Below are 27,853 nucleotides of genomic sequence, written 5' to 3'. Positions count from 1 at the left end.
GTTAGGGTTAGGGTTAGGATTACGGTTAGGATTAGGGTTAGGGTAAGGATTAGGGTTAGGGTTAGGGTTCAGATTAGGGTTAGGGTTAGGGTTAGGGTTCAGATTAGGGTTAGGGTTAGGGTTAGGGTTCAGATTAGGGTTAGGATTAGGGTTAGGGTTAGGGTTCAGATTAGGGTTAGCGTTAGGGTTAGGATTAGGGTTAGGGTTAGGGTTAGGGTTCAGATTAGGGTTAGGGTTCAGATTAGGGTTAGGGTTCAGATTAGGGTTAGGGTTAGGGTTAGGATTAGGGTTAGGGTTCAGATTAGGGTTAGGGTTAGGATTAGGGTTAGGGTTAGGGTTCAGATTAGGGTTAGGATAAGGGTTAGGGTTAGGGTTCAGATAAGGGTTAGGGTTAGGGTTCAGATTAGGGTTAGGGTTAGGGTTGTGATTAGGGTTAGGATTGTGATTAGGGTTAGGATTGTGATTAGGGTTAGGATTAGGGTTAGGGTTCAGATTAGGGTTAGGGTTAGGGTTCAGATTAGGGTTAGGATTAGGGTAAGGGTTAGGGTTCAGATTAGGGTTAGCGTTTGGGTTAGGATTAGGGTTAGGGTTAGGGTTAGGGTTAGGGTTCAGATTAGGGTTAGGGTTAGGGTTCAGATTAGGGTTAGGGTTAGGGTTCAGATTAGGGTTAGGGTTAGGGTTAGGGTTAGGGTTCAGATTAGGGTTAGGCTTAGGGTTCAGATTAGGGTTAGGATTAGGGTTAGGGTTGTGATTAGGGTTAGGGTTGTGATTAGGGTTAGGGTTGTGATTAGGGTTAGGGTTCAGATTAGGGTTAGGGTTAGGGTTAGGGTTTCGGATTAGGGTTGGGGTTAGGGTTAGGGTTCAGATTAGGGTTAGGGTTAGGGTTCAGATTAGGGTTAGGATTAGGGTTAGGATTAGGGTTAGGGTTCGGATTAGGGTTGGGGTTAGGGTTAGGGTTCGGATTAGGGTTAGGGTTCGGATTAGGGTTAGGGTTAGAACCAGAACTAAACTTAAGTAAACAGAACCAGAACCAAACTCAAGGAAACACAACTAGAACCGAACCAGACCCGAGCCAGAACGTACCAGAACTGAACCAGAACGGAAGTGAACCGAACCAGAACCGTGCCAGAACCAAACCAGAACCGAACCAAACTCAGCCAGAACCGAACCAGAACGTTCCAGAACTAAACCAGAACCGAACCAGAACCGAACCGAACTTAACCGAACCAGAACTGTGCCAGAACCGCACAAGAACCAAACCAGAACGGAACCAGAATCGAACCAGAACTGAACCAAAACTTAACCAGAACTGAACCCGAACCAGAACCGAACCAGAACCGCACCGAACCGAACCAGAACCGTGCCAGAACCGAACCAGAACTGTGCCAGAACCGAACCAGAACCGTGCCAGAACCGAACCAGAACCGAACCAGAATCGAACCAGAACTGAACCAGAACTTAACCAGAACTGAACCCGAACCAGAACCGAACCAGAACCGCACCGAACCGAACCAGAACCGTGCCAGAACCGAACCAGAACCGTGCCAGAACCGAACCAGAACCGAACCAGAACCAAACCAAACAAGAACCGAACAAGAACCGAACAAGAACCGAACCGAACCAGAACCATGCTAGAACCGTACAAAAAACGGAACCAGAACCAAACCAGAACCAGAACTGAACTCAAGCAAACAGAACCAGAACCACTCAAGCAAACACAACCAGAACCGAACCAGACCCGAGCCAAAACGTACCAGAACTGAACCAGAACCGAAGTGAACCGGACCAGAACCGTGCCAGAACCGAACCGAACCAAACTCAGCCAGAACCGAACCAGAACGTTCCAGAATGAAACCAGAACCGAACCAGAACCGAACCGAACCGAATTAGAACTGTGCCATAACCGCACAAGAACCGAACCAGAATCGAACCAGAACTGAACCAGAACTTAACCAGAACTGAACCAGAACCAGAACCGAACCGAACCAGAATCGCACCGAACTGAACCAGAACCGCACTGAACCGAACCAGAACCGTGCCAGAACCGAACCCGAACCGAACCCGAACCGAACAAGAACCGAACCGAACAAGAACCGTGCCAGAACCTTACAAGAACCGAACCAGAACCAAACCAGAACTGAACCAGAACCAGAACCGAACTCAAGCAAACAGAACCAGAACCGAACTCAAGCAAACAGAACCAGAACCAAACTCAAGCAAACATTATTAATGTCCTCAGGTTGGCATTGAGAAAAATCTGATGCCTCAGCTTGGATGGGCTGATCTGATTTCTCCTCTCAGTGAGTATTTGCCCGGTCTTCAAGAAGACTCTCTCTGAAGGAACAGATGAAGCCAGGATACACAGCCTCCCCTCCATCACCTGTATCCTATATCCTCACATGTGATTTGGCTGCATGGCTGCCAAGCTGACCAATCAACACAAAGTTCTGCTGTGAGCAGAGCTGGGGCTGAGCACTGTGAGAAAAAAACGAAAGGAAAAAAATGGGAGCCGGATCTCTCTCGATGCGAGCCGGGTCTTCTGATTCACTATAAAGCATCGGCTCTCAGAGCCGCAGCTTTTGATCATGACACATCACTAATGTGCTTAATCTGTGTTACAATTATGAGGGGGTCCTTGGACAATTTTCTCACCTGTAAGGGGTCCCTGGCTCCAAAAAGTTTGAGAACCCCTGCTCTAGCTAGTAGGAGTGCAAACTCCCGATAGTGAAAACAAACGGAACAAAAAGAGCGACACAGCTCCACAGAAACTCCTAGACTCCTAGACTCCTAGACTCAATGTAGACTTCCACTGAGAGGAACATATTAGACTATTTAGGAACTAAATTAGGAACTAAATTTAGACTGTCATACCAGCTTGATCATCAATGAAAATGTCCTGGAAATGTCCTGGAAAATGATCTCTGGAAAAGAGTGGGAACCCTGTTTAACTGACAACCACTCCTGATGACTACTAGCGGGGTGTCAAAGTTAAATTGTTTATTCGACTAAACATGCACATCCCTGGTCACAATATATTGCAAGATTTTGCAAATGCAAAGTACCACGTGAATCATTCCCAATCCAAATATTCCAGGCAATTTTTTTAATGAAACTGTAATTTTGAAAACCTACATCTTTTGACTACTGACGGGACTGGCTGTTCACCAGGTCTATTAGACTCTCCAAACTGTGTGGGCACCTGGCTGAACCCCATCTCATTATATTGAACTGTTGGTCCTTTAACCAGAGGGACAGCAGTGACCTTGTTTCATTGTCACTCCACTCTCCTGTGCTGCAGCTTACAGGTGTATAAAGTAGATTAAACTCAACAAGGCTTGTCTTTGTATGCACTTCTCAGTGTGTGTGTGTGTGTGTGTGTGTGTGTGTGTGTGTGTGTGTGTGTGTGTGTGTGTGTGTGTGTGTGTGTGTGTGTGTGCGTGTGTGTGTGTGTGTGTGTGCGTGTGTGAGTGTGTGTGTGTGTGCGTGTGTGAGTGTGTGAGTGTCTGTGTTACATATGCACATGAGCCCATTATGCCTGGAAGGACACCTGGAACATAACAGCTCCTTAGTTTTCTATTGCTGTCCATCTGCACAGTTGACAGGCAGAGATGGGGCTGTGACAGCTATGTGCAGGCTTCTGGGTCGACAGTGTTTCAGTGTTTGATGTGCTAATTGGGACCCTCAACTGGTGTTAGCAGCTGTGTAACAGCTGATGACATTCCCCTTGGTTTCTCTGCATGCTTCCTTTTAATACAGCTGTCACATGCATCCACACATTACGACATAATTAATGTTTATAGTTTTTTCTCTGCGATCTGCCATAAACTCTGCCAGGTTTTACTCAGCTGTGCAACTTAAAAAGTATTGAAAAATGATAAAAGTGCCTTCTTTTTTTGTGTCCAGTTTCAGAAGACGAGGTGACGAAGGAGGCAAATGATATGGAAGTCACAAGAGAAAAATATGTTGAGGATCTTCTTCGAGCACTTACAGGAGGTGAAGGAGGGAAAGAAGAAGCACGGAAAAAGGGTGACAAGGAGGTTTATCGTTTTCGCCTCACATCAGATCACTGTCATCTCTCCTACCAGAAGATCTGCAATGATATCTCGGTGAGCAAAAGTTATCAGCAGATTATATCTTTATGTTGATTGTGGTGAAATCTTTATTGTTCCCGTTGTTGACCTGCAATAAACTGTTAATATTTATAGTTTAAGGATAATAATATCCACTTTAAATGGAAACACAAGCAAGAAGCCCTGGGCAGACTTTTCTCCGTGATCGATCTTTGGAAGTGTTAACAATTGATTATTGATTAGTCATTAAAAAAAAAAAAAAAAGATTATTTCCATGTCAAAAACAATGCCAAATGCATTTTTTCCCTAAGTCAAAATTTCCTCAGCAACAACGTATATAACTGACAGCATTGAATAGCTACGGATCATATTGAGGCGTACAAAATGTTAAACGTGCTGAATATCAATGTGAGGAGCAGGCTCATAATTTCCGCTGATGCATAGTCATATAAAGTGAAGACTCAGGTTACAACATGTGGATTTACTGCAACAAGAGAACTGAACAGAAATATATGTCAGACTCACAGTGTCCAGTTTTCGGTCCATCTGTTCTTATTCAGAAAAATAAGATAAGATAAGATATAAGATATTACTTTATTGATCCCCCGGGGGGGAAATTCAGTATATAAGCATGTAAACGTGGTCAGGCGTCAGACGCGAGCGCAACCGGATCTTAATCAGTCTGGCGGCAGAGAAAAAATTACTCATGGAGACCTGGCGCACAGACGAATCACCCAGCTGAGCGTCACCGCTGTATGCAACACCTTGAGTCAGCTGATTCACATCAAACATGCTTTAAACGTAAAACTCCTCCCTGATAGCTGATAGAAGTATGAGACCACATGATGCTTGTTCCACGTGATAGAAAATCGAAACAAAAAACATGTGCGAGTACGTTCTTAACAATCAATCAATCAATCAATACTTGATTAATTGTTAATATCCCTAGTAAAAAATATTGTCCCCTCTTTAATTTTAGTTTAAACAAAACAAGTTGATTCTGGCACAACTACCAGTGCAGGAAAATGCAACATCAACCAGCCAAACTTATGTCATCCAAGCACATTTTTTGTACATGTCTAGTAGCTAACATTTTAAGATGAAAGCTGTATTTCTACTGTCACCTTATTCACATAGAGGTCACTCATAACATTAGAAATTTGACAAAACTCACAACTTTTTCTTCAATTGAGCCATGTTATCGCACAAACTTTGACTGAAATGGGGCAGCTATATAAATTAAAAAATTGTGGCATCATTGATCAGTGACATCATACTCAAAGAAATGAACCTGCAAGATCAAACTCCTTAACCAAACACAAATGTTAAAGAACCTTTTAAAAAAATGTTCTTAAGTTGTCAGTATCTATACATCTGTTGTTCATCCTTTAATGTTACATCACCATGCTCTGCTCTCAGGACACTGTCCCCTGAGGATAAATGCATCTAAAAACATATAGCCAAATAAAAAGGAAGTCTTATATTTTACAGGGGGGTTGTTAAAAAGATAAGGTTTATAGTCTCCCCACGATATAGCAGAATTAGAAAGCCTTGGTTGCCTTAAGGCCACTTTGGAAAGAGCTGGAGATAGGAATCATTTGTTACCTGTCATTCAAAAGCTGCAGTATAAGGCACTTGTTTACTGACTGCAGCTCGTAAACACTTTGGGAAAAAGTTTTCCTTCTAGGTAAGAGGAAGATTGCTTGTGTTAATGCAAACAATCACATTCCCTTAGGTAAATTGCTTTGATGTAACAGTGACTGACAACAATTGGCGTAGTGTACATGCAGACATTTATAAAACACTCTACTGGGCTTTTCTTACATAGTTCACCAAAGCTGACAGGTTTGATGGAGTATGGTCCTTTCAGTGGATTATGGTATTATTCTTCCAAACTAATGGAGGATGCTGTTGCCTGCAGGGAGCAGGTCACTTGGGGTCCTGGGACTGCTTTGCAGGTAGAGGAGACCAGAGGGAGAAGGCCAGGAGGTTAGGAACACTTTGGAGACTATAAAACTAGATTTATGGACAAGACCTTCCCCATCTTACAATGTTGAACAACAGCTGATTAGAGCCTTTCTTTTTTTTTTTTTCTATGTGAGTGTTGGCTGGTGTGTGTGTCAGTGACAAATGAAGACATACTCTAATGTTAAGGGGACTATCAGTTTTTGGTGCTATACTTGTTAAATGCTGATTTTTTTCTGACTGAATGTGCTTGTCTTTTATCTCCTACTTCAGTAGTAAAATAATAACTAGAATAGGAAGGACAAATAATTTATACAACACATTTTAAAAATATTTTTGAGTAGGTAACCATCACTAGTATAGACAATTTCGCTAAATCTGTTTCTTAATGCATGCCATAACTCAGGAATAAACTCCAGATAGACAAACATAGAAACAAGAGCCATTATTTGATTAATAATAATAATAATAATAATAATAATAATACTACTACTAATAATAATAATAATAATAATAATAATAATCACGTTTATTTATATAGCACTTATCAAAACAGATGTTACAAAGTGCTTTACATCATAAAAACCCACAATAATAAACAAGGCATGAGGGGGAGACATATAGAAATAGCAAGACAATTTAAGAGGAACAGCTTAAAGGGACAGCTGAAGAAAGATAAACTATTAAAAACAATTAAAACAATACAACTTTAGAAATCAGTAAAACAAATAAAAACAGTGAGTGAATAAAAGGAAACATCAATAAAAGTAAATAAGAAATACATATAGCATGGATAAAACAATATTACAAGAAGACCTTTCGATAAAGAATATGTCTTCAGCTGTGATTGAAAAGAAGATACTAATGTAGCTTGCCTGAGATCCTCAGGCAGGTCGTTCCACAGTCGTGGAGCCTGAACAGCACATGCTCGGTCACCTGTAGATTTTAAGTTTGCTACGGGAACTTTAAGGAGGATCCTGCCTGAGGATGTGATGTTGAAGAATATCTCTCTTCTTTGCAAAGGTGGTGGCTGACTTGCTTTGTATTTTTCTCATGGAAAAGTTGTAATCCAAGAGAGCAACTAGACCACACATAATGATTGACAGTGGCCCAATATGTCAAGGCCCAAGAGTGCTTTTCAGAAACTCACACTGCTCACACTGTTACTCATAGTATTCATCAGTGTGCACACTATGTGTGTGGTAAAAAAAAATCTTGTGATCCTCTGGGACTATTTGCACGAAGTGCAGACTTCCACACTTGTCTAACACCTGCTTCTTTTCTTTTTTCTCCTTTTCTTTTTGCTCTCCATTCTTTCGCCTCTTCTTTTCCACATATCACAGAGGTTAAAAAGTGGAACATATTTTCTCTGCGGGATAATTTGAGGGTGCAGAAATGACCAAATATGAGGCAGGTTTCCTTTGGGAGTAGAAGAAAGGCGGCTGAAGACAAAACAGGTGTTGAACTTAACCTGACATTAATATTTTATGAATATGACCCTTGAAGTTGTAATGATGAATGTAATTTGGATGTTTGTTGTAAATCTACTACTAAGCAGGTGTCTGACATGGTTAGGTCGGACATTATCTCCTCCTTAATGTTTGTTTAAGTACCAATCTGTCATCAGCAGAAAGGAAAAATCTATTTCAGTTTGGACACTTCATGTTCCCAAAGAGGGGGAATTTATTTTTTTTTTTTAGCATTTATGTGGAATTGACATTTCTTGCATGTATGCTTTAGGGTTGCAACAAATTGAAATGTTTTAAATTATCAACTAATCTGCCAAGAAGTTTCATTACAACTCCATTAATATTTAAGTTGATTCGTTGTCAGAAAACAGGACAAATGCTTATCAAATGTCCCTGAACCCAAAGTGAAGTCTTCAAATGCCCTCCTTTATCTAAGCTGCAGTCACACCTGAAAGACTCTTCACTTGATAGCAAAAATACAAAAGAAATATAGCAAATTCTCACATTAAGGATCTCCAGTCCTGGCTTTTTTTTTTACAATTTGACATTTCCACTTTTCAAAATGAACTAAAACATGAATAAGTTCTTATTAGTTGACAACTAATAGATGGTCTAGTCATTGTAACTGTTTTGTAACTACTAAGCGCTCAAGTTTGACCATAGACTATAAATATTGGACATAGTATCCATGACATCACCCATCTGTTTCTGAAGCATTATTTTGAAGCCAATCGTCGGCAGGAGCCATTTTGCAGATGCCAAACACAACCTAACTTCTGTTGAGCTAGTGTGAGGTAAAGAGGTGGGCTTTGAGCCTCCTAGCAAACAGCTACAGTGTTCCCAACTGTCAATCAAGTCAGCTGGGCCTCTCTTAATGGAAAACCTGTAATTTTAATATCTTCAAAATTGCCGCCTTATGAAAAAAATTCACACCCCTTACAGTGTGTGCCGATCGAGAAATGAGCTATCCAGCCTACACTCTTTTCGTGTACCAGGCTGTAAACATGTTTATTTCTATTGTTAAGATAGTTTTTTTTATTTGTGTGTATGTGGTTTCCAGTACTTCCGGAGCCAACCTCAAGCGGGCACTTGAGAAACTGTAGTTTTTAACACTTCCGCACTAGCTTCAATTCTCACAGCTAGAGGTTGCCGCCTGAGCTCAACCCACATCTTGAACTGATCTTTTGTCAGTCCAGGGTCTGTAATGAAGGCCAAAATGTTAAACGACACATTTGTACAACTAAATTTGAGATAAACCAATCACTACCTTTGTTGCACCATGGCCACAAAGTTATTTGATGACATATCAAGTATGTCAGATGGTGATCGTCTGTATGTCTCCATTGTGGAGAAACCTAGATGTGGATTGTTCAATAAGGATGGCCAACTTGGTTCTTTCAGGGATTTCAAGCATTTAGCTAGCATGATACTAGGGCTTGACTCCCAACATATATATGTCACACACAGAAAATTAAATTTCCCTTTATAACTACTTTGCAAGAGTAGGATTACTGCATCTTGTGCTTAGAAGGTGGTTGTATGCTCTTGATAATGAATTGTGATGGGTTTAACCAGCAATGTCCAGAATTGGAATGATGAGTGAAGTGAGACTAGTTATCTTGAGACTTCTCAGGATTTTGTACCACTCTTTACCAATTATCTCTACCAGTCCTTCTTTGAATTGCTCTCACTGCTCAGTTCTTTCCTCAGACCAGGGAAATTGCGACTCTGATTTCAGACAGTTGTGGTAAAAGAAACCATACAATTCTGGATGAGACTTAGTGGATACATGTGACACTGATTGTTTCCATGTTTTTGGTTGCCAAAAAGAACTAGTGTTATAGGCCGCTGGGGAGTTCAGCTGCACACTATGACGCCAGCCACAGATTTCACTGGAGTAGTGCATCTTTTATTTTTTAGATTGAATCATCCCAAATTTTGAAGTCTGAAATATTTCAATATGTTCTAACACTAATATTTGTATTTCATTTACATAATAATTGTAGTATGGGGAGATTGGGACTGTAGATAAAGAGCACAGGAATCAATACTTTGACCAAAATCTAACATTTAGCACCTGGAAATGATGCCAACACAGTGACCTATTTCATTTTGTGTCACTTTAACAAACTTTTGTAATTCATTGGCCTGTTTTTGTTTCCCCTTTCTCAGATAAGCAGATATGTGTGCTTTCTGTGTTTAGGTTCATTATTTAGTCCATATTTGGGAGCTCCCCCCCCCCCCCACGTTGTTGCAGATCTCAAAGTTTTTACTTGATATTTGTATACAATCAAAAAAAGGCCAGTTTTAAGTAACTTTGCTTGTTTCTCTGAGCTTTTGATTGTCTATAATGTTATTCTGGATAAGAACCAGCAGAAAAAATGAAGTAAATTAAGAAATTAGAGATACTTTTACCACTGTTGCCATCTTTTTTTACTGGAATGTTTATGTCCAGACACAGTTGTGGAGCTACTCACTTGCTTGTAGGTTGTTATTGTCAATCTGTCATTGATCATTACTTTATGGCTCTTATTTTGCTATGAGCTTACGAATTTAACATTTGTCTTACAAACCCATAACATACAATTTGAATCAAAATTAAGGCCATATGTCGTCTTGGCTTGGAAGTTGGAACACAACTATTGTTCATGTAAGATGTATTGTATTGTTTTAGTGTGCAGAGTGGTTACTATGGTGATGTGGTAACAGTTTGCTTCACTGTTTCGCAGTAGGAGAGGCAGAAAAAAGGAGATCAGACAATGAGAGAAGATGAAAAGTTTAAGTATGGATGGGCATTTTGAGTAAAGGTACTCTTAAGTTGTCGCTGGGCTCTTCAGACTTCTGATAGGCTAGTTTGACCTGACAAAGTTTGCACTTGACATTAATTTGGGTTATTTTTTCAAAGGAGTTCCTCACAGAGTTCTTTGACAGCTCTAGAAGTCTCTGCAGATCCTTCAGTTCCAAAAGTCACAGCGCTACAACAGTAAGATCCATCACCATCTGACGGTGGCCCTGGTAAAAATGATAGAAAAAAACTACATTAGATGAGATACATGCATTGATATATATTTCTTAATACATTTACCACTATTAAAATATTTAAAAATCATAACCCATCCCTATGTTTTAAGGAAAAGTTATATGGCGTGGGACTGTTACTGTAAACACTGTGCAGCTGCTTTGGACTATTTGGTTGAATGTCAGCGTTTCTGTTTTAAAGAGCAGTTTAAAAGCTTGCGCATTACTGACATGCTCCCATTCAAAGTAGGGATGGGCATTTCAAGCCAAAATACTATTCGATAATCATTGGCATTTATTTGACGATTATTTCTACACATTTCCAGCAACTAATGTTTTCTTCTTCTTTTTTTCTATTTATGCAGTTACCAGGCACCGGTGAAAACAATGAAAAATTGTATTTCTGAAATTAGATAATATTTGTATTAACTCTTCGATTTTTGATAAGTACACAAATATTTGAGCATTCAAAAATCCTGTCCCATCCCCAATTCAAAGCAAGGCTCCCTTTACACATTTTACAGGCTGTATTTATCTTTGCCGTGTTGATGGTGAAAGCCTCAGACTTTAGAAGTTTCAGTGTGCAATCATGTTGCATTAGAAATCACCATTTTGCTGTGTCTTGTTTACTGGTAGCTGTTTTATGTCCGCAACTCTCAGTAGAGATAGTCAAGATGCGAGATGGCTCACAGTCCGGCAACTCAGCTCTGGAATACTGTTCTGACCTCTCACAGCATTAAAAAAATGCTTAATGACATAATCAACTAATAAAGACAATTTAATTCGTCAGCAACAAATTGTTGTCATCGTTGTCAACAGAGTTGACTAATCATTGCACTCCTGTTGTCTGGGGCCACTTACAGCTTAAGGCTGAAAAGCCCTGTGATTTGTCCGTTTGGTAGCATTGTGTTTCCCGCATTTACAGCACTTCCAGGATCGCGGACATCGGCCACACATCAGCCGTGCCTTTAATCTCCTCCTCTCTATTCTTCATGTAATCATGTCTGTATGAAAAACAGCAACATGTATCAGCTGTAGATTAACATAACACGCTCTGAATCGCTGTGGAAAAGTAAACAGAGATCGTAGCGGGGCCAGAAGGAGGCAATTGGCTATCAGAGAGACCACACTGCCCTCAAACGTTTCGCCTGAGAATTGCTGCGCAACATGGAAACATCGACGCACAAGTATGTGGGTCTCATGTCCGTGTCAGCCCCTGCTGTGTAGGGGCTGATGTGGCTGATGCCAAAGAGAACTGCATGTCTACAGCTGTAGACTCATCTGTAAATTTTATTGATTTGACTGTTCAGTTATTTTTGGGCCCAAAAGAAATTAGCTGATTCATGATATTTGGTGATACAGATTCTCGGTCCAGTGCCAAACAAAATGTGTTTGATGTAATTTTAGATCGTTCAAACTTCATGATAAAAATGACAGAAGTTGGATAGATGTGTCTCTTTAACTGTAAGTGGTGCACTTGTTCTTTAGTTCTGGAAATTGTTGAACAACTGGCTGCCAGATTTTTGTCATTCTGACCACTTTAAAGAGTTTATACACCGACGCATTTCTCCTGCTGTCATAGAAGTTCCACCACAGAGCAGTTTCTTATTGAGCCTAAGTTTACCTTTCTGCCTTATCAGTCTTAACATAAACCAAAGTGAAATCAAGTTTTTTTCAGCTATCCCTCCTCATCTGCTCTTGAGTTGGTACTGTGCCCTGAGTGGCCCTATATGTTTATGGGACATTCATGTTATCAGAGAGACTTTCTGCAGTCGCCTCTCACTTCCTGCTCTTTATCTGGCCTCACGCCTCTGCACGGCGGACCCAGGAGCTGATGCCACAAACTGATCTCTGTACAGTGCCCACACTTCCCAAACTGAAGGACCTTGCCTAGCCTTGAACACTGTCTCTTTGTCATCATGCGGACACAGCTCACCAACTCATTTCCCTGTTCTCCCAGACACAATACAATTAGACAAAGAAAGAGGGGACTGGACTGTTCAACACTTTTCCTGGTTGGTTTAATTTTAAATTAAGGACGGTAATTTAACCGTCATGAGGTATTACGGTTATGATAAATGTGCTAGAAATCTTTAACTCTCAAAGATACTAACTCAGTCTTACAATATTGATTACTGTCTACTATTAAACAGGACTCATTGTCCTCTGTTTTAATGGAGTACACTGTGGGTTTGATCTACAGAGATGTGTTGGACAGTGTGTTAAAGAGGGCTTTGTGTCCACAGTGCCCACAGTTTTTTATGGTATCATTTTCACTGGGACTGTGTTCTTTTGGCCTTGTCCTCCACACCTACGTCCCCCTTTTCTTCACGGGTTCGACCTTATGGTCTGGCTGGCTTGGGACACACAGAAACAAACAAACACTTAGACCACACACATACACAAACCCGTGCTGTATTATTGAACATACTGTCACCAAGGTTTTAAACCCACATTTTGCTTCCTAGTGATGCTCCATATCCCAAAGATGATCTTTTAGGGTTTTAAAAGGTTGTGAACTTTATATCAGTCAAAGAGTTGATTGAAGAATCTCAGCTCCTTCACTTCCTCCTCCTTGTCTTTTAAAGTCATGTTAGCCGCTTTGATCTTTTAATTGTTTTAACTAAGCCAAGCCTGTCATATGTAAATCATTTGACTGCTGTTTGAAGCAAAAGGAGCTATAAACAGTTAGCTCATTTTATTTCTCTTTTAGACAAGTCACATAGGAGAAAATGTGGAAGTGGGTCGAGCACCAAAGACAAACAGTCTGACCTCCCACACCTTCGTGAAGGCTGGCAAGAGTTTGGAGGCTGACCTTTCACTTTATCTCTGAGTATCAGGAGAGAAACAGAAGCTCAAGAAAATTCAGATTTTACAACTTTTCTAGTAGTTCAATGAAGAATTTGAAACACAAATTTCTGTCTAATCACTGGCCCTTACAGTGCTTAACTAGATACTTTGATTTATATCTTGTTAAGTGCATCCTTCCTCTTTCCATGCTGCACAATAAAGTAAATGTAAACTTTTGGTGAGCTGGAATTTGTATATTTAGCGCAGTAAGTCTTCTCAGAAACCGTGAAAGTAAAGATGGTGAAACACACCAACTTTTAATGTTTAAAAGTAGGAGTAGAAGAAATAAACATCTGCAGGGTGTCATTTCCAACACTGAGGTAGTAAATAATGGTTGTGCATCCAGTAGTTGAGATCACTGGTGATTTAAACTGGTGATAACATGGATGATTTATGATGTTAAACAGTGTCAGAGGGTAAAATATTCACGACAAAGTCCCAGTCGTTGAAATGGATTGAGACATGTAAAGTAAATGTAGGACATTTCATTCTTCAAAGTGTGCAAATATTAGCGTAGTCAGCATGTCAGGAGTCTTTAGCCTTCACATTATCCTTTCTCACGTGGCTGATTTATTGCTAAATGACTTTCCTGTTGGAGAACAAGGAAGATTCAGGCGCAGATAGCTTAAGGTAAAAGGCAGGGCTTTAGGAGGAGATCAAAGCTTTTACAAGTGACACACAACCAACCGATAGAAACATGCATTTTACAGTTGTGTGAGTTGGTCTTTTATTCATTCTGGCTTGACTCTATTTATAAGCTAGTCCCACAAACCTTGTTTTTAATGGTTGTCCGTCTTGCCCAAACACTTAATTACAGCCACGCCAACTCGTCAGTGACTTACGTAGCTCAGTGTCCCTTTAAATCCCTACGACGAGCCTGCACTGTATCACTATGACATCCTGATGTTCCTCTAGACTTTTATGAGTTCTCAGGAAACTCATCCTCTTTGGATCCCGGGTGGTCTTCTCTGTGTCTCGATTCTGTGAAGTAGACTTTTGTTTAATTGTTGATTTCCGTGTTGTGATCGGGCTCAGTGTTTTTGGCAGCACTGACAATGAGATTTTTTTTACAGAATTGGGTTTGTTTTGTTTGAATGATGTCATCATTTTAACGTCTGTAATCTAAAGATTAATTGATCAGGTCTTTGAATACTTGCACCAAATAAAAGTGGGAGGGAAAAATCTGAAGTGAGAGAAAGAGGACACTAAAGAACAGAAGATTGATGGAAACAGACAGGCAGGCTAATGCAGTCAGCTGTGGGAGTGATTTGGAGCGAATGTCCACTCATTGAAACATACTCAGGTTCACCCGGGGAAGAAACAGCTGTGTGGCCTGCCAGGACAGCATCAGCCCTGGCCAAAAATGACAAGCATTTTATGAGAGCTTTTGAAGATGGCCGCTTTATTACAGTGGGTCTGCGACCTCGGAGAAGCTCAGTGAAGATTTAGCACCACATCACCTTCTGGTTTCCCAGTACATCAGAACACAGTACCTGTGTGTTTGTGTGTGTGTGTGTGTGTGTGTGTGTGTGTGTGTGTGTGTGTGTGTGTGTGTGTGTGTGTGTGTGTGTGTGTGTGTGTGTGTGTGTGTGTGTGTGTGTGCCTGCAGGAGAGAAGCTCTCAGGCAGCAGGCAAACGAAGATCGTCCTCTTTTGAATATGTTTGCTGTGGCAGCTCTGATAAGTTAACACACATTCCAGGTTGAATGGTTTTCCTTTGCCTTGTGGTATTTTGTATTTTACTGTTGTTTGCTGACAATTTAGTCCTCATTTCCCTATATTGTGAATAAAGGAGGAGGGGGGGGGTATGTAGGGAATCAGAAAATGTAACACGTCAGTTAAATGTCAGAAAAAACCCTTCTATTTTGTGTTATCTACTGCCTGCCTCAGCCTGTGCTCAGTAACTTCGGGCCAAAATGCAAACCAAATGAGGAATGTTTAATCACACCTGAAGCCTGCTTGTGATTCCAAAAAGTCACACACCAGAAGCAACAAGGAGGAAACTGTGTGCTCACCTGCATAGTTTACTGGTGACCAATGAATTTTTACCGGACAAAGAAAAAGTCTGCCGCTTCAAAGAAGATATGATGTAATGAGGTTGCACCTCTATATCGCAGAGCTTTAGGGATGAAGTGGAGGTGCAATTTCTTACTCGGGTTTTGAGAAAACTGCTTTGCATGTGAGTTTTGGCTCATTGCCTTAAGTTATGCATCCGTTTCATGCTCCTCAGTCATGTCTGCTTTCTTAGAGGATCCCAAGGTACTCTTGGGGCAGCTGGGATGTGTTGTCTCCCAGTATCTCATGCTCAAAGGAAGACACCTAGAGGCTCTGCTTCACGTGTCATGAACATACTGTCACCTGTCAGTGAAGAGGAAGAATGGTGGAGTACGGTGGTCATCCCACATCGCTTAGCTCCTGAAGTGATAAGATAAGACAGAGCTTTATTTACCCTGAGGGCAATATAGAATACACACTAGTGGAAGTATACCACAATCAATCAACAGGTGATCAAAATCTACTGATGTTCAGAGGTTAGGGGTTGTACACATAGAATTTCATGTGATGTCTCATTATTGCACATTATTTCATGTGATTGAGTAACTAGAGACTGCAATCCAGAGGAAATTACTTTCTATGCATTTCACTGCTGCACGGTGGACGCATTTTGAAGCCAGCCCTTCTGCAGAGAAAACCTTAGTCCACCAAGCACATACCATTTAATCTCTGAATATGCTCCTTCCTTTTTTTCTGCTCTTTTTTTCTTCCCCTCCTTTCTTTAGGTACACTTGGGTTCTGTGGAGCTCCAGCCAGCTCCAGACTCTTTACAGCTGAATCGGGAGATGATTAGCCAGTCCCTGAAGAGCAGCGCGGAGCTAGAGTTGGAAAATTGCAAGTTGTTAGAAGAGAATTGTCAACTGAACAAGAAGAACCAGAGGATTCTTAGAGAGTAAGAGGGAAGAAACCCGCCCCTGTGTTTTGTTCAGATGGATTAAAATATGTGTTTAGGAAAAATCATGTGGTGGAGAGCAAATGTCAAGTTCATACCCTGACAGAATCAAATTATTTCCTCACGATGTTTAGCGCTGCTTTTTGTTTGTCGATTATCTTGTTTGCATGCAAACTCTCTTTGCGTTTAAGTTATGCTGCCAGCTGTTTATATGCACAGCAGTCACCCAGTATGACATCACCACTAGTTTGAAAGTTTTGAGGGTTCCACCCAGTGTTGCAAAGTAGGCTTGTGATTTCTGGGAACATCAGATGCTTTGCTTGTATGTCTTTCATTTTATACATCTCTGATGCTTAACCTCTTTCTAAATAGGATTGTTTATTCATGTCTAATGAATGGTGTTTGGCAAAAGAAGGAGGAGGAGGAGGCATCAGCACGGTTCACAGCAATTTACTCTGAGAAGAGAAAACAAACAAGAACATAGAATTTAAAGCATTTCTAACATTTTTACAGCATTTGTCTGCACGTGTATGTCTGTGCAAAAGTGTCTATAAGTGCAGCAGACATGTACCAGTGGTAGCCCGTCTGCTACCTGTAAGCTGTTGCACTTAAAGTGTTTTTCCCCTCCAGATTGGAGCAGCAGGTTCTGGATAAGGAGACACTAGAAAGGGAGCTCTACTCACGGTTCGTGATGGTGCTGAATGAGAAGAAAGCCAAGATCAGAGGCCTGCAGGACACCCTCCAGCACCTCCAACAAGCTGATGAGCAGCAGAGAGAGCAAGAGGGGAGACGAAGGTCAGCTTCTAATTTGAATGGCTTCCTTAAATTCTGTGGTGCTCTTGCATGACTGGTCAGCTTTGCTTTTAATGTTACCATGGAAATTACAAGAACTATTGGGTCTGATGAAATGGGTTATAATATAGAGACATTCACAGCGTTCAGTTGGATCACAGTGAATCTCAATTAACATACTGTCCTCCACACACACACTGATTTCCTGCATCAAATGCTTTGTTCCTTCAGTGACAATGACGCAACTTCTGGTGAAGATGATGATGAGGACAGAGCAGCAGAGTCAGTCGAGAACACTTTTCCTTCTCAGGAGCCGACTATCCTCATCACAGGTGTGTATGTTAAGGTGTTTTGAATGAATCACAAATTAACCCATTAAAAACATAGAATAACTAACTTGGAAAATGAGGGAATAATGCCAAAAAGGAGATAAATGGTTTTCATCCTGCCCGGGTGATTTCTTGCAACAGCATAATCAGTTATACAAACCAGATTGAAACATCTATAATTTTGCAGAATAAAAAAAACAAAGGAATTTCTCTAGAGGGAAGGCAGGACCCAACAATGAGCTTCAAAAAGATAATGAGTATTGGCAGCTAGCTCTGCATTTGTGAGTTAACCAAACAAATGTGCGTGAGTTTGACGGTATTGTAAGCTTCAGTTTCACTCCAGTATTCTTGTCCTACATATTCAAACAAACACATACAGTACTCTGCTTGCGTACATATACTACATGTTTTGGAGGTAGCAGGGTGTGAATGCAACAAATCTGGTACATTTTCGCCCATTCCTGGTACTCTTGGTGACTTCATAGGTCAAGATGTGACTCAGTATTGATGCAAACTCTTAAGTGTAACCCTTGAGTTTTTAGCTTTCCTTGAACTGACTTTACTGTCTAATAAACCTGACAGTTGAATGTAATTGATTATGTAAGCAGGGGGTTCTAGCATCAACTTAAAAAGCACACACAAGCAGAGTGTATACCCTCGGGTAGCCAGGTTCTGGGAAACACTTGTCAGTGAGTCATAAACCCACCCGAGGAAGTCTGCAGTGATTTCTTCAACACGGGTGATCATGAGGTGGTCTTCCCTTCCTGCGTTATGCAGAGCAGGCGTGATGTCACATCTGCTGAGTAATACCCCCTTGTACAACAGCGGTGAAATCTGCTGGGATAACCCACCGATTGCTCGCTCAATGGTCCTGTTTGTGTTCACAGCCAAGCGCAACCCCCCTGGATGGAATAATACAGTTGCCAAACACATGTTGCAGTGGCTTCATCATAGCTTGAGATTTCTGCACCTTCTCTATTTCTCTCTCATACGCACACACACACGCACACACCCTGCAGTTCATGCTCACATCATGGCCCCAGTAAAGATGGATGGAAGTTGTAGATTGCTCTGTCCTGGCTCACACATTACTGTTCGCAGCCCAGGAGAGTTTCACAAAGCTTTATTGTGTTTCAAGCCTGTATGAAAATCACCTGGCACATGTCTCTTCTCTTTTGGACTTGATGAATTTTCCCCATGTGTACTCCATATTCTGAGCTTTTTAAACACAACAGAACAATATTGTTGTATTTACCCACTGAGTCAGATCTTAAACAAAGACGGTCCTGGCGTTTCTCTCTTGGCCATAAGCTCTAGAACAAGCCCGATGTCAATGGCTGTTATCTTAAGCTAATGGATGCATAATGGATCATTACTTTTTCATATTTCTTTTTATATTGTGCAGCTTGAGCTTGGTAACCCCAGCAACCAATTAATTTACATTCACTTTCAAATCAGCAAGACATTAAACATCTAGAAAATCTCCGTGTTTAGACATTCAGTAAACACATACAGGAATCAAATTGAGTTAAATCTGGTGTATTTTAGACCTCGCTGACATTTATTGTGTTCAGTTTCAGTCCACACCCATTTGACTTTTACAAAGTCCGATCCCATTTCAGTAACTGTGTCTACACAACAAATTGGGTTTTATTTGCATATTGAAATCAACCCTCTCCCTACACAGTGGGTTTACACAATTCCCCTTTGACATGCTTGGCCTCAGTTAACCCTCGTGCCTCGGGGTGTGTTTTCATATTGGCGAGGCCCTATAAGAGAGAGTAATGACAGAGAGGAATAGAAGACAGAAGAAGGGACTCTCTTTTTGACCTCTTTCCCCCAGGTTTTCCACCTGATTGTAAAAAAGGAAGCATACCAGTCACTGAGGGGTGAAAAGATAAGCGATGAGATGGAAGAGAAAGACTGACAGGAGAGGCCTAGTCATGCAAGTGATTGGGGAGTATCTGGATGAGAATCAGCAGAAAATGATGGAAACTGCCTTTTTAAGTTACCAAAAGGACTGTAACACCAGGCTACTTTTTTATTAATGTTACTGTGATTACCAACATTAGAATAAAACTAACATCTCTCTTAGAAATCCCCTTATCAAACAGCTGATCAAGTATGTACTGTATCTAGCATATCTGCCCAATCTTTAAATCTTTGAATACAAAAAGGCTAGCAGCAATGTTAAAGGGCAAACAGGTGTGTAAGTGTACCTGTCCATGTATAATCGATTATATCCGAGGGGAAAGGGCCTGTGTGGAATGCAAGATCTGTATTCCCGATAATGCTCATAGGACTTTTTGTGTGGAGGTGTAGCAGGTTAGCAAAGGTTATCTCAGGCAATTCCAAAACCGACACAAGTGTGTCATGAATGACAGAAACAGATTTGGAGACACAGATTTGTGAGATGAAGGTAAAGAATTCTGTCTTTGTTAATGAAACCACTACAGTGACCCAAACAGTTGGATAGAGACAAAAGATCAGGGTTGTTTGGAGTGTAGAGGGGCTAAGAGTTCATTTGAGGAACAACATTCAGAGGTTACTGTTTAGAACAGAAACGAGCATCTGGTTCCTTTGATTTACAGAACACAAGTTATTTAAGATTTTTCTTGTAGGATCAAGAGTATCAGAGGATGTTTTATTGACAGTTCTGTGTTTCTGTTTACCCCTGTGCTTGCATGGGAACCATCTGGAACGCAGGTCGTAACCTGGTGTGCCAGGGCATCACTCTTGACCGGACTTTTTCTGATGATGAAGATGAACAGCCAAGAAAGAAGCAGAGGTTTATTCAGTCACTAAGCCCAGAGCCTTCTATACAACAGTGACATCACAGGTTAGTCACATAACCAGGCAACCCATGCATAACCATATTTGGTATCATACTTGTACTTGCTCAAGGTTTTTCACTTTATGAAGCTGTTTTGTGGAGCCTCTCTTCACATGCAGTTGCATAAATGGAAAAAACTACAGTTAAGTTGACAAGATTTGAGTAGCCACAACAAGATATTGTAGTTTTTAAGAAAGCCAGTGTCAACATGTTTTACCAGTATCTCTCCAGCTTTCTGTCGCTTAAATAAAAAGCTGCTCCATGCAGCTGTGGATCACAGTTCAACAACATGTAAGGAAATCATTCAAATCAGTTTTATGACCCTGTAAAACATGTTCCCGCTCAACTTTCATTCATTAGTTTTGTTCTACAGCCAGACAAACTTCCCATTAAATGTTTATCCCTTATATCTGCCACTGTTCTCATTAAAGACGGTTGAATCATCATTTTGTAGTCATAGCCACTGCAACAGAAGAACTTCCAGATAAGCATTCCAAGCATACAACATTCAGCGCTGCATATTTCAGCACAATTCTCTTTTTTTCCTCATCTTGCATCTTGCAGTAAAAAGAGCTTATCAGCCTCTGTTCATGTTTGGCTTTGCAGAGGTGTATCCTGAGCATCTGGCTTAAACATACAATGTGGTGACGCCTGTTCACATTCAACAGCTGCACAATTTCTCATGACTCACTGAAACTGGCTCGGACTAACACTGCGTCTTGTTTAAATGCTACGTCTGCAACACGAGTCCGGCGTAGAGCAACATATATCTTACTGTATTACATCTAAAGTCAGAGATTAAGCTACTAAGTATTTATATTATTTAAACAACTATCAGTAATAACATCTGTACTTCGACTTGGTGGCATTTTGGTGGTATTATCATCCCTCAGATGTCATCAAGTTTTCAGTCGAGTTTATTTGATCACCTCTCCTACATTTGTTTGAGTGACACTTCCTTTAAATCTAAAAACATCATAACATCCTCCCACAACTTACATCCGGATGTTGGTTGTTGAATAAACAAAACTGAAAATGACTGCAAATCAGTAACTGAATTAACTTTCAGTTCCAGAAAATCTAGAGTATTTTTCATTTGCACCATTGCATTGGTTTTTACCCGATTTTGTGGATTGCATACACTTATTTCCTCCCTCTATATACATAGCATGGGCATCTTTGGCAGAAAACACACACATCCAGTTATTAAACAATGTTGTTGTTTTTTTTACATATAAAACATAAAATAAGATAAAAAAACAAAAGTTTCTCCTCCCTCCCCTGTCTGTTATTTTCTGTCTTCACCTCTCTCTTCTTGTCTTGTCTCTATCCTCCTCCTCAGTGAGTAGATGACATTCACAATCATGATGTACATGATTAAAGCCCTAAATTGTATGCTTTTAGGAGTTTTTTTGAGATCCTCTACAGCTGTGTGGCAGGCTACTTTCAGACTGTCAACCCTCACCTCGATAAACAACGCCAAAACAGTGACGACCAGGCAACAGTGTCTTGGAGGGGTCTCTAAATGTGATGCCAGATTTTGTTCCAAATTGTGAAAACAATTTCCAGGAAGCTGGAGCATGATAATGCCTCCTGGTTTGTTTCAACTGCGATAATTACCGAGAAGAACAGCCACAATGAGAGCCGTGCTGCTTTTCTCTCATCTTTGATAAATAAACAGATGAGCAATTATTGATGCTTTATTTTCTGAGACACTCCAGCAAAGATGCCACCGTCAAAGTTCGATGCGTCAGTGGTTATGTGATTATGGGGTAATGCGTACTTAACACCCTGCAGTTCTTCCTCATGATCTGATCTCATTGCTGCTGATCACTTAGAGGTCACTGTAGAGGATCTGGATCAAGAGTATTGAAGCGATTTGCTTGCCAAGCTCCTCTGCCTTTGCTCTGCTAGCGACTTAAAAAAAGAGTTACAACTACCGAAGGACAACAGGTTACACCCAGAAAAACAGGGTGTCGCCGCAGAGGAGCTGAAGTCGCTTAGTTGCTGCTTATTCATCATGTCTCGTGTTTTCCTCCCTCTTTTCATTATGAATATAAACTAAAGGCTGCTCTTTCATCCCAGCTTTCTAAACTGGCATTTTGTGTGCAATAATTTGACTTACCCATTTGTCTTCACTTTTTGTTGTCTTTTATTTTGTAGATGTTCTGTGGACCAAAACACCTGAGGGGTGTTTCACAGGGGGTTAATAGGATTGCATCTTCACCTCCTCACCTCTTCCTCTACCTCTGCTACCACTTTTAGGTCCAGAGGTCATCACAGTGTGTCTTCACACTGACTGTAATGAACCCATGGAGACCTATTCAGGGTCTCCATCTGACCATTCTACCTTTGACTTCTGGACCTTCCTGCTGTCTTGTATGATTTTGATGATACCTATGTGTCTGCTGAAGACCACGGGTGGCCGCCAGGATAATCCCACAACACGCGCTTGCTGGTTTAATAATCCCCACAGGAATGTCACACATTCTGTTCTATACTACCCATCAACAAGGCATGTTTTAAAGGGACGACCCGATGACAAATGATGGTGGATGAGACTGTAAGAAAAGATGAAAATATAATGAAAATTGTAAAAAGGTATATTTGATGATCCAGAAAATTGTAAAAAGGTATATTTGATGATCCAGAAAATTGTAAAAAGGTATATTTGATTATCCAGAAAATTGTAATTCATTCCTGTTTGTGTTATTTTTAAGTTTGACTTGAACTTGCGATTTGAATTGCTTATTTTAGAGGCCTAATGTCTCAACTTCCAGAATAGGTTAATGCAAGTTTAATGACTCAAAGACATTTTTATACACAAGAAAAAATGATTGTATTTGTTGCTAAATATAACAAACCTTGTTACGATGCTTTATTTGTGAACTATTGTAAATCTTGTTTTTGTGCCTTTAAAGCTTGGATTGTTAAGCCAGGAAAACTAGCTTGAATTTGAATCTAGCATTTCCTCATAACTCCATCTAACCCCTTCCCCCTTGGAGCTCCTCTGAAACGAGGCCAACACTTTTTGATATTTTTCGTTTTTTGCACTATGCCACCTCATGTCTCACTCAGCTGTAAGAAAACACCTTAACATTATCATAGTGAAAGTCAAAAACACAAAGATGGCTATTGTTAGTACTCACAACTGTCATCAATCAATCATCAATCAATCTTTATTTGTATAGCGCCAAATCACAACAAACATTATCTCAAGAACAAATATTTACAAACATAGCAGGTCTAGGCCTACTCTATATTAAATTATAAACAGAGACCCAACACCAAGACAGGATAAGACATCTTAATCCACCATGAGCATTGCAACTCGCAGTATTTAACCAGTTACAGCTGCAAGGAAAAACGTCCTTTTAACAGGCAGAAACCTCGAACCAGACTCATGTTAGACAGCCATCTGCCTCGATGGAGCTGGTTGTTGTTACAGTTACCAGTAATCAGGGTTTTGGTTGTTTCCCGGCCATTCTCCATTAAGCTTGAATCGCTCTGGTTTCTGTTATACGCACTGAATCAGGACAAGTGGACGCTGGAGAAATGTATGCGCAGGAGGCGAGCAGAACGGCAGGACGGCATTTGATTGGTTCCTTCCATGAGGACCTCATGGCAGTGATTGGTTGTTGTTTTACTAGGTTTACTCCGGCTGTAGATAGCAGATTTTTTTGCTCTTTTTTAGAAACACGTTATGTATTGATTGCCATCAGGAAAAAAATATAGTTTTAGTAGAGCAGTTATGTTCATTTCAGCTTCACTCATAAAAAAAATTATATTCAAACATTTCTTTATTTTTCTTTCTCAGCTACAAACAAAAAACAAACAAACCAAGAATCCACTCTGCTAATGGTGGTAATCAAATAAATAAAGCTGACTCCACCATATATGATTCTGCTGTAAAAGGTCTAGCAACACTGAAAAATATTTAATAATTAAAGAAGATTAAGATAAAAAAAGACAGATGTAAGTGTGAGATGTATGCAAAAACAGTGAACACCCTAAATAAATAAGAGCCCAATATGCAGTAAAGTATGTTTCTTTATATTGTCTTTAAACTACCAAAGTACATTTTATTTTGAAAAGGAAAACTAACAGTCAATTAGCACATGTTCCTGTTTCATTAAATACTTCCAGTAGTATCAGTATGGATGTCTGATGATCTCCAGTGAAGAATTCATGCAAGCCAAAATCAAGTTTAGACCAAAAGTTTAGAGTTGTATAAAATGCAAAGTTACCTCCATGTGGCTTTCTAGCGCGGGTAGTCTCAATCACCTGGATGTGAAGCAGCCCCTCAGATCTGGCAGGGTTAATACCTGCTTGTGAGAGAGCGATGACGGCTCTGCCTGGCTGAAATTAAACGTTCAGTCACTTGCTTATCATCGTCATTCACTTACAACCTGCACCTGTAGGATGCCCATCATCGAGGGAAATGACAGGAGTCTTCCTGCTTCCCGCCCTAGAGCTGTGGGGAGATAGAGTGGTCTTTGTTTGATGTTTGGCTGTGCTCTGCTCCCTCTCTCTCTGCTCACCAGATTAAACTGTAATGTCTGAAATGTTTGAAAACTGAAGATGTCAACTTGTTCTGTAATAAATCACGAAACAATGTATTGTGTGTGACAGTTTACTCATCCTTCAGGTGTAGTGACAAATGAGTGTATACCTGATTCCTGCTGCATCCTTGCTGTGTTAATCAACCAAACTTTGGCAATCTGCAAACCTTTTTGTCAAATTGGTTTGTTCATGTATTTGTACCTTATATTGTATTGTGCCAGTGGGGTAGGATTGCTGTTTGCTCCATTTGCTTATACAGGACAGTACCAGATTTTATGTCAGAGGCTGCACACATGTAGAAGTAAAGGAGTGGGGAAGCTGTTACTGCCCAAGGAAATACATTTCAGAGCAATCCAAAACCAGTGAGTCTTCCTTCAGGATTCTTTTGAATAAAATCTTTAAGTTCCTGCTCTGTCGTTTAACCTTACGTGTAAGAAAACAGAGAGATAATCCATACATGGCTTTAGCATAGTGTTGATTGTATGTGTAATATGGCCAAAATAATTTTTTTTTGTCTTCAAATACATCAAAGCTGGAGATGCTCTTCATTTATGATGTTAAAATACTCTGCTAAGTGCTTACAGAGAGCTAATTGCTTATTTGTACAAGCCACTTTTACTGCCGCAATATACTGTGAGCCACAAAAAAGCAACAAAAAAAAAAGAAAACTACAATCACCACTTTACAACCACTCTACATTTAGTGCTGACTTGTCTTCCAGTCATGGGGTCTTGTCTGCTAGTCTGCAAATTCTGCCAGTGGCAAAGAGTATCCGCTTTGTTTCAGCCCAGTCATGGAAACAGCCTTTTGATCATCATAAATAATCTGTGGCTTCTCTTTGAGATGCTGGTGTGAAACTGATTGGCCTCATTATTTGAATTAAAGCAAATGCCCTGCAGCCTTTTTAGAGGAAGGCAGAACATTAAGTGTGAGATAGTGATGGCTTGCTGCACATTGGCCACAGGGAAACTTTCTCTCTGTTTATATTGTTACATTATCCAGGGAAATTCAACATAAATATCAACTTTCTGTCTTTCCCATATACTCATTAGTGGGTACAAGTATTTAGCAAGGACTTGCAAATGTTGTTTTCAATCATTGTCTGACCCTTTCAGTATGGGAGGATTGAAATCTTACTTTCAGGCTTTGTAACATGAGTAATGATGTAAATGAGTGTGTTGGCTTGTGTCAGTTAATCATATTTAATGCTTTAATATGACCAGAAAAAGCTATATACATGTATAATAATGTACAGCAGCCAATCAAGAATTCTAAATGCTGCATGTGCCACCCAAGTTTTATAATGGATCACCAAAAAAGAATTTTAATGCAGAATTACCAAAACAGCATTTATAATGGTAATTGGAACCAAGGAAACCAAAATGACTTTCTACAGTTCGCTTGACTTTCTCCCATGTCTGGGAATGTGTAACGTGATTATCTTGACTTACTCTTGGTCAGAGACCAAAGAATCAGCAAGCCATCCACATTGCTTTCTGTTGTGTTGGCCTAATTGTTGAAAGGCTCGGTAACTGACTGTCTCACGCCCATTTTGGGTTGAGGTACAGTAAGAAGCATGTCTCTCTTGGGAATTTTACTATAGGGACTAAATTAAATGTGTGAAATATGTCACTTACCCAAGCCTCATTTGAAATATTGTCATTTATTCCCTAGAGGTCATGTATAGGCTGGTTACAGCAGAAATGATGAGGTTACAGAATTGAATGCTTCCAACAATCCTGCAATTGGCAAAGATCTGTAACGTGGGATCTGTCTGTTTCTGGTTATCAAGCCATTTTCTCCTCTCTCTCTCTCTCTCTCTCACTCATTCCTTTGTCTTTGTTCCTTTGCCATTCTCTCAGATTAAAGTGGTTTGCTAGAAGGTGGCCAAGCAGTGAATCATAAAGTTACAAATTGGAACAAGATCTTGAAACAAGGGCTTTGACGCCAAGGTTTAGATGAATCACAATGAGATGAAATCTTGTACTCAATGGAGCCTTGTGTGAGTTTTACTGTAAATGTCTTCACGTTACATTTAGAATCCCAGATTGACCCGACTGACTTAGTGGTTCAGCACCTTTACTGTGATTTTACCTTCATTGTACCTGGTGTTGAAAAACGCAATTTTAAAAAGATCTGTACTGCAATTTACCAATGTCACTTACTTCTTTTAAACTGACTTGAAGAGAGGAGACACTTAATGATATGCATTATTATCTTATCAGCTATCTCTTGAAGATAGATAACAGTTATCCCTTTTGTCAATAAGACGTGTGGTGTGGTCTAGGAGCGTTTGGGGTATGTCAATTCATACAAAAGTAAAGCATTTTGATGGCGCTCACTGGAAGCACCAATGAGTGGACTGCAGTGCAAACCTCTGTAGTGACTGACAGTCCACCAGCTGTCACCACCACGACTGACAGCTGCCTGTTGATTGACACCTGGTGCCTACCTGATTGACACCTGGGACTGAAGTCTTCAGACAGTTGCGCCACTTGTGCACTCTCTTTGCAATGGCAGTGTGGAGTTTTTTTGTCTTTCTGGTTCCTTTCAATTATTTTAATGTTCTTCGGAAGTCGTAGAAACAAGTGGGTGTGGTTTGGCTGGGAAGACGATTAGCATGCTGATGCTGCTGTTTGGGTTGGCGCATCCAAAGCATATGTGTCATGGCTTGCAGGGTGTTGGCAGAGTCCAGCAATTTCCTCTTAACTGTAAAAAAAAACAACCCACATTTCATAAAATATCAGAACAATAATCCCCCATATAAAACCCCATTTATACCTCCATTATATGCTACAACCACAATTCCAAAGTACTTAAAATGCTGTGTCAAATGTTGATAATATATATAAGTATGTATTTATATGAATATATATGGTTTTTTTTTTATAGTACAAAAATGACATCAAATGTTGAGAAATGTTAAAAAGTAAAAAAAAAACATTGTTTTATTTAAAACGTATGGTCATTATAAATTTGCTGGGTTGGGTTTCATATATATATCCATCCATCCATCCA

The 27,853-nt window shown here is 40.3% G+C and overlaps 1 protein-coding gene across 4 annotated transcripts in view; it reads left to right on the top strand.

The window, feature by feature from the left end:
- Window positions 1-24,891, top strand: part of LOC117818879 (DNA repair protein XRCC4-like) — a 32,977-nt gene extending 8,086 nt beyond the window's left edge. For 2 of the 4 annotated variants that reach the window (XM_034692004.1, XM_034692005.1), the window contains exons 3-8: window positions 3,904-4,106; window positions 16,152-16,318; window positions 16,949-17,113; window positions 17,342-17,442; window positions 20,146-20,278; window positions 22,436-24,891. In XM_034692004.1, the coding sequence (XP_034547895.1) occupies window positions 3,904-4,106; window positions 16,152-16,318; window positions 16,949-17,113; window positions 17,342-17,442; window positions 20,146-20,270 (761 nt within the window). In that variant the 3' untranslated portion in view covers window positions 20,271-20,278; window positions 22,436-24,891. The remainder of the gene's footprint in view (window positions 1-3,903; window positions 4,107-16,151; window positions 16,319-16,948; window positions 17,114-17,341; window positions 17,443-20,145; window positions 20,279-22,435) is intronic. The other 2 variants (XR_004632407.1, XM_034692006.1) reach the window with 2 other exon arrangements.
- Window positions 24,892-27,853: the final 2,962 nt, after the last annotated feature.

This window comes from Notolabrus celidotus, chromosome 9 (genome assembly GCF_009762535.1).
Source record: "Notolabrus celidotus isolate fNotCel1 chromosome 9, fNotCel1.pri, whole genome shotgun sequence".
Taxonomy (NCBI): Eukaryota; Metazoa; Chordata; class Actinopteri; order Labriformes; family Labridae; genus Notolabrus; species Notolabrus celidotus.
The sequence above is the reverse complement of the archived record's forward strand: the minus strand, read 5'-3'. Positions and strand labels throughout refer to the sequence as shown.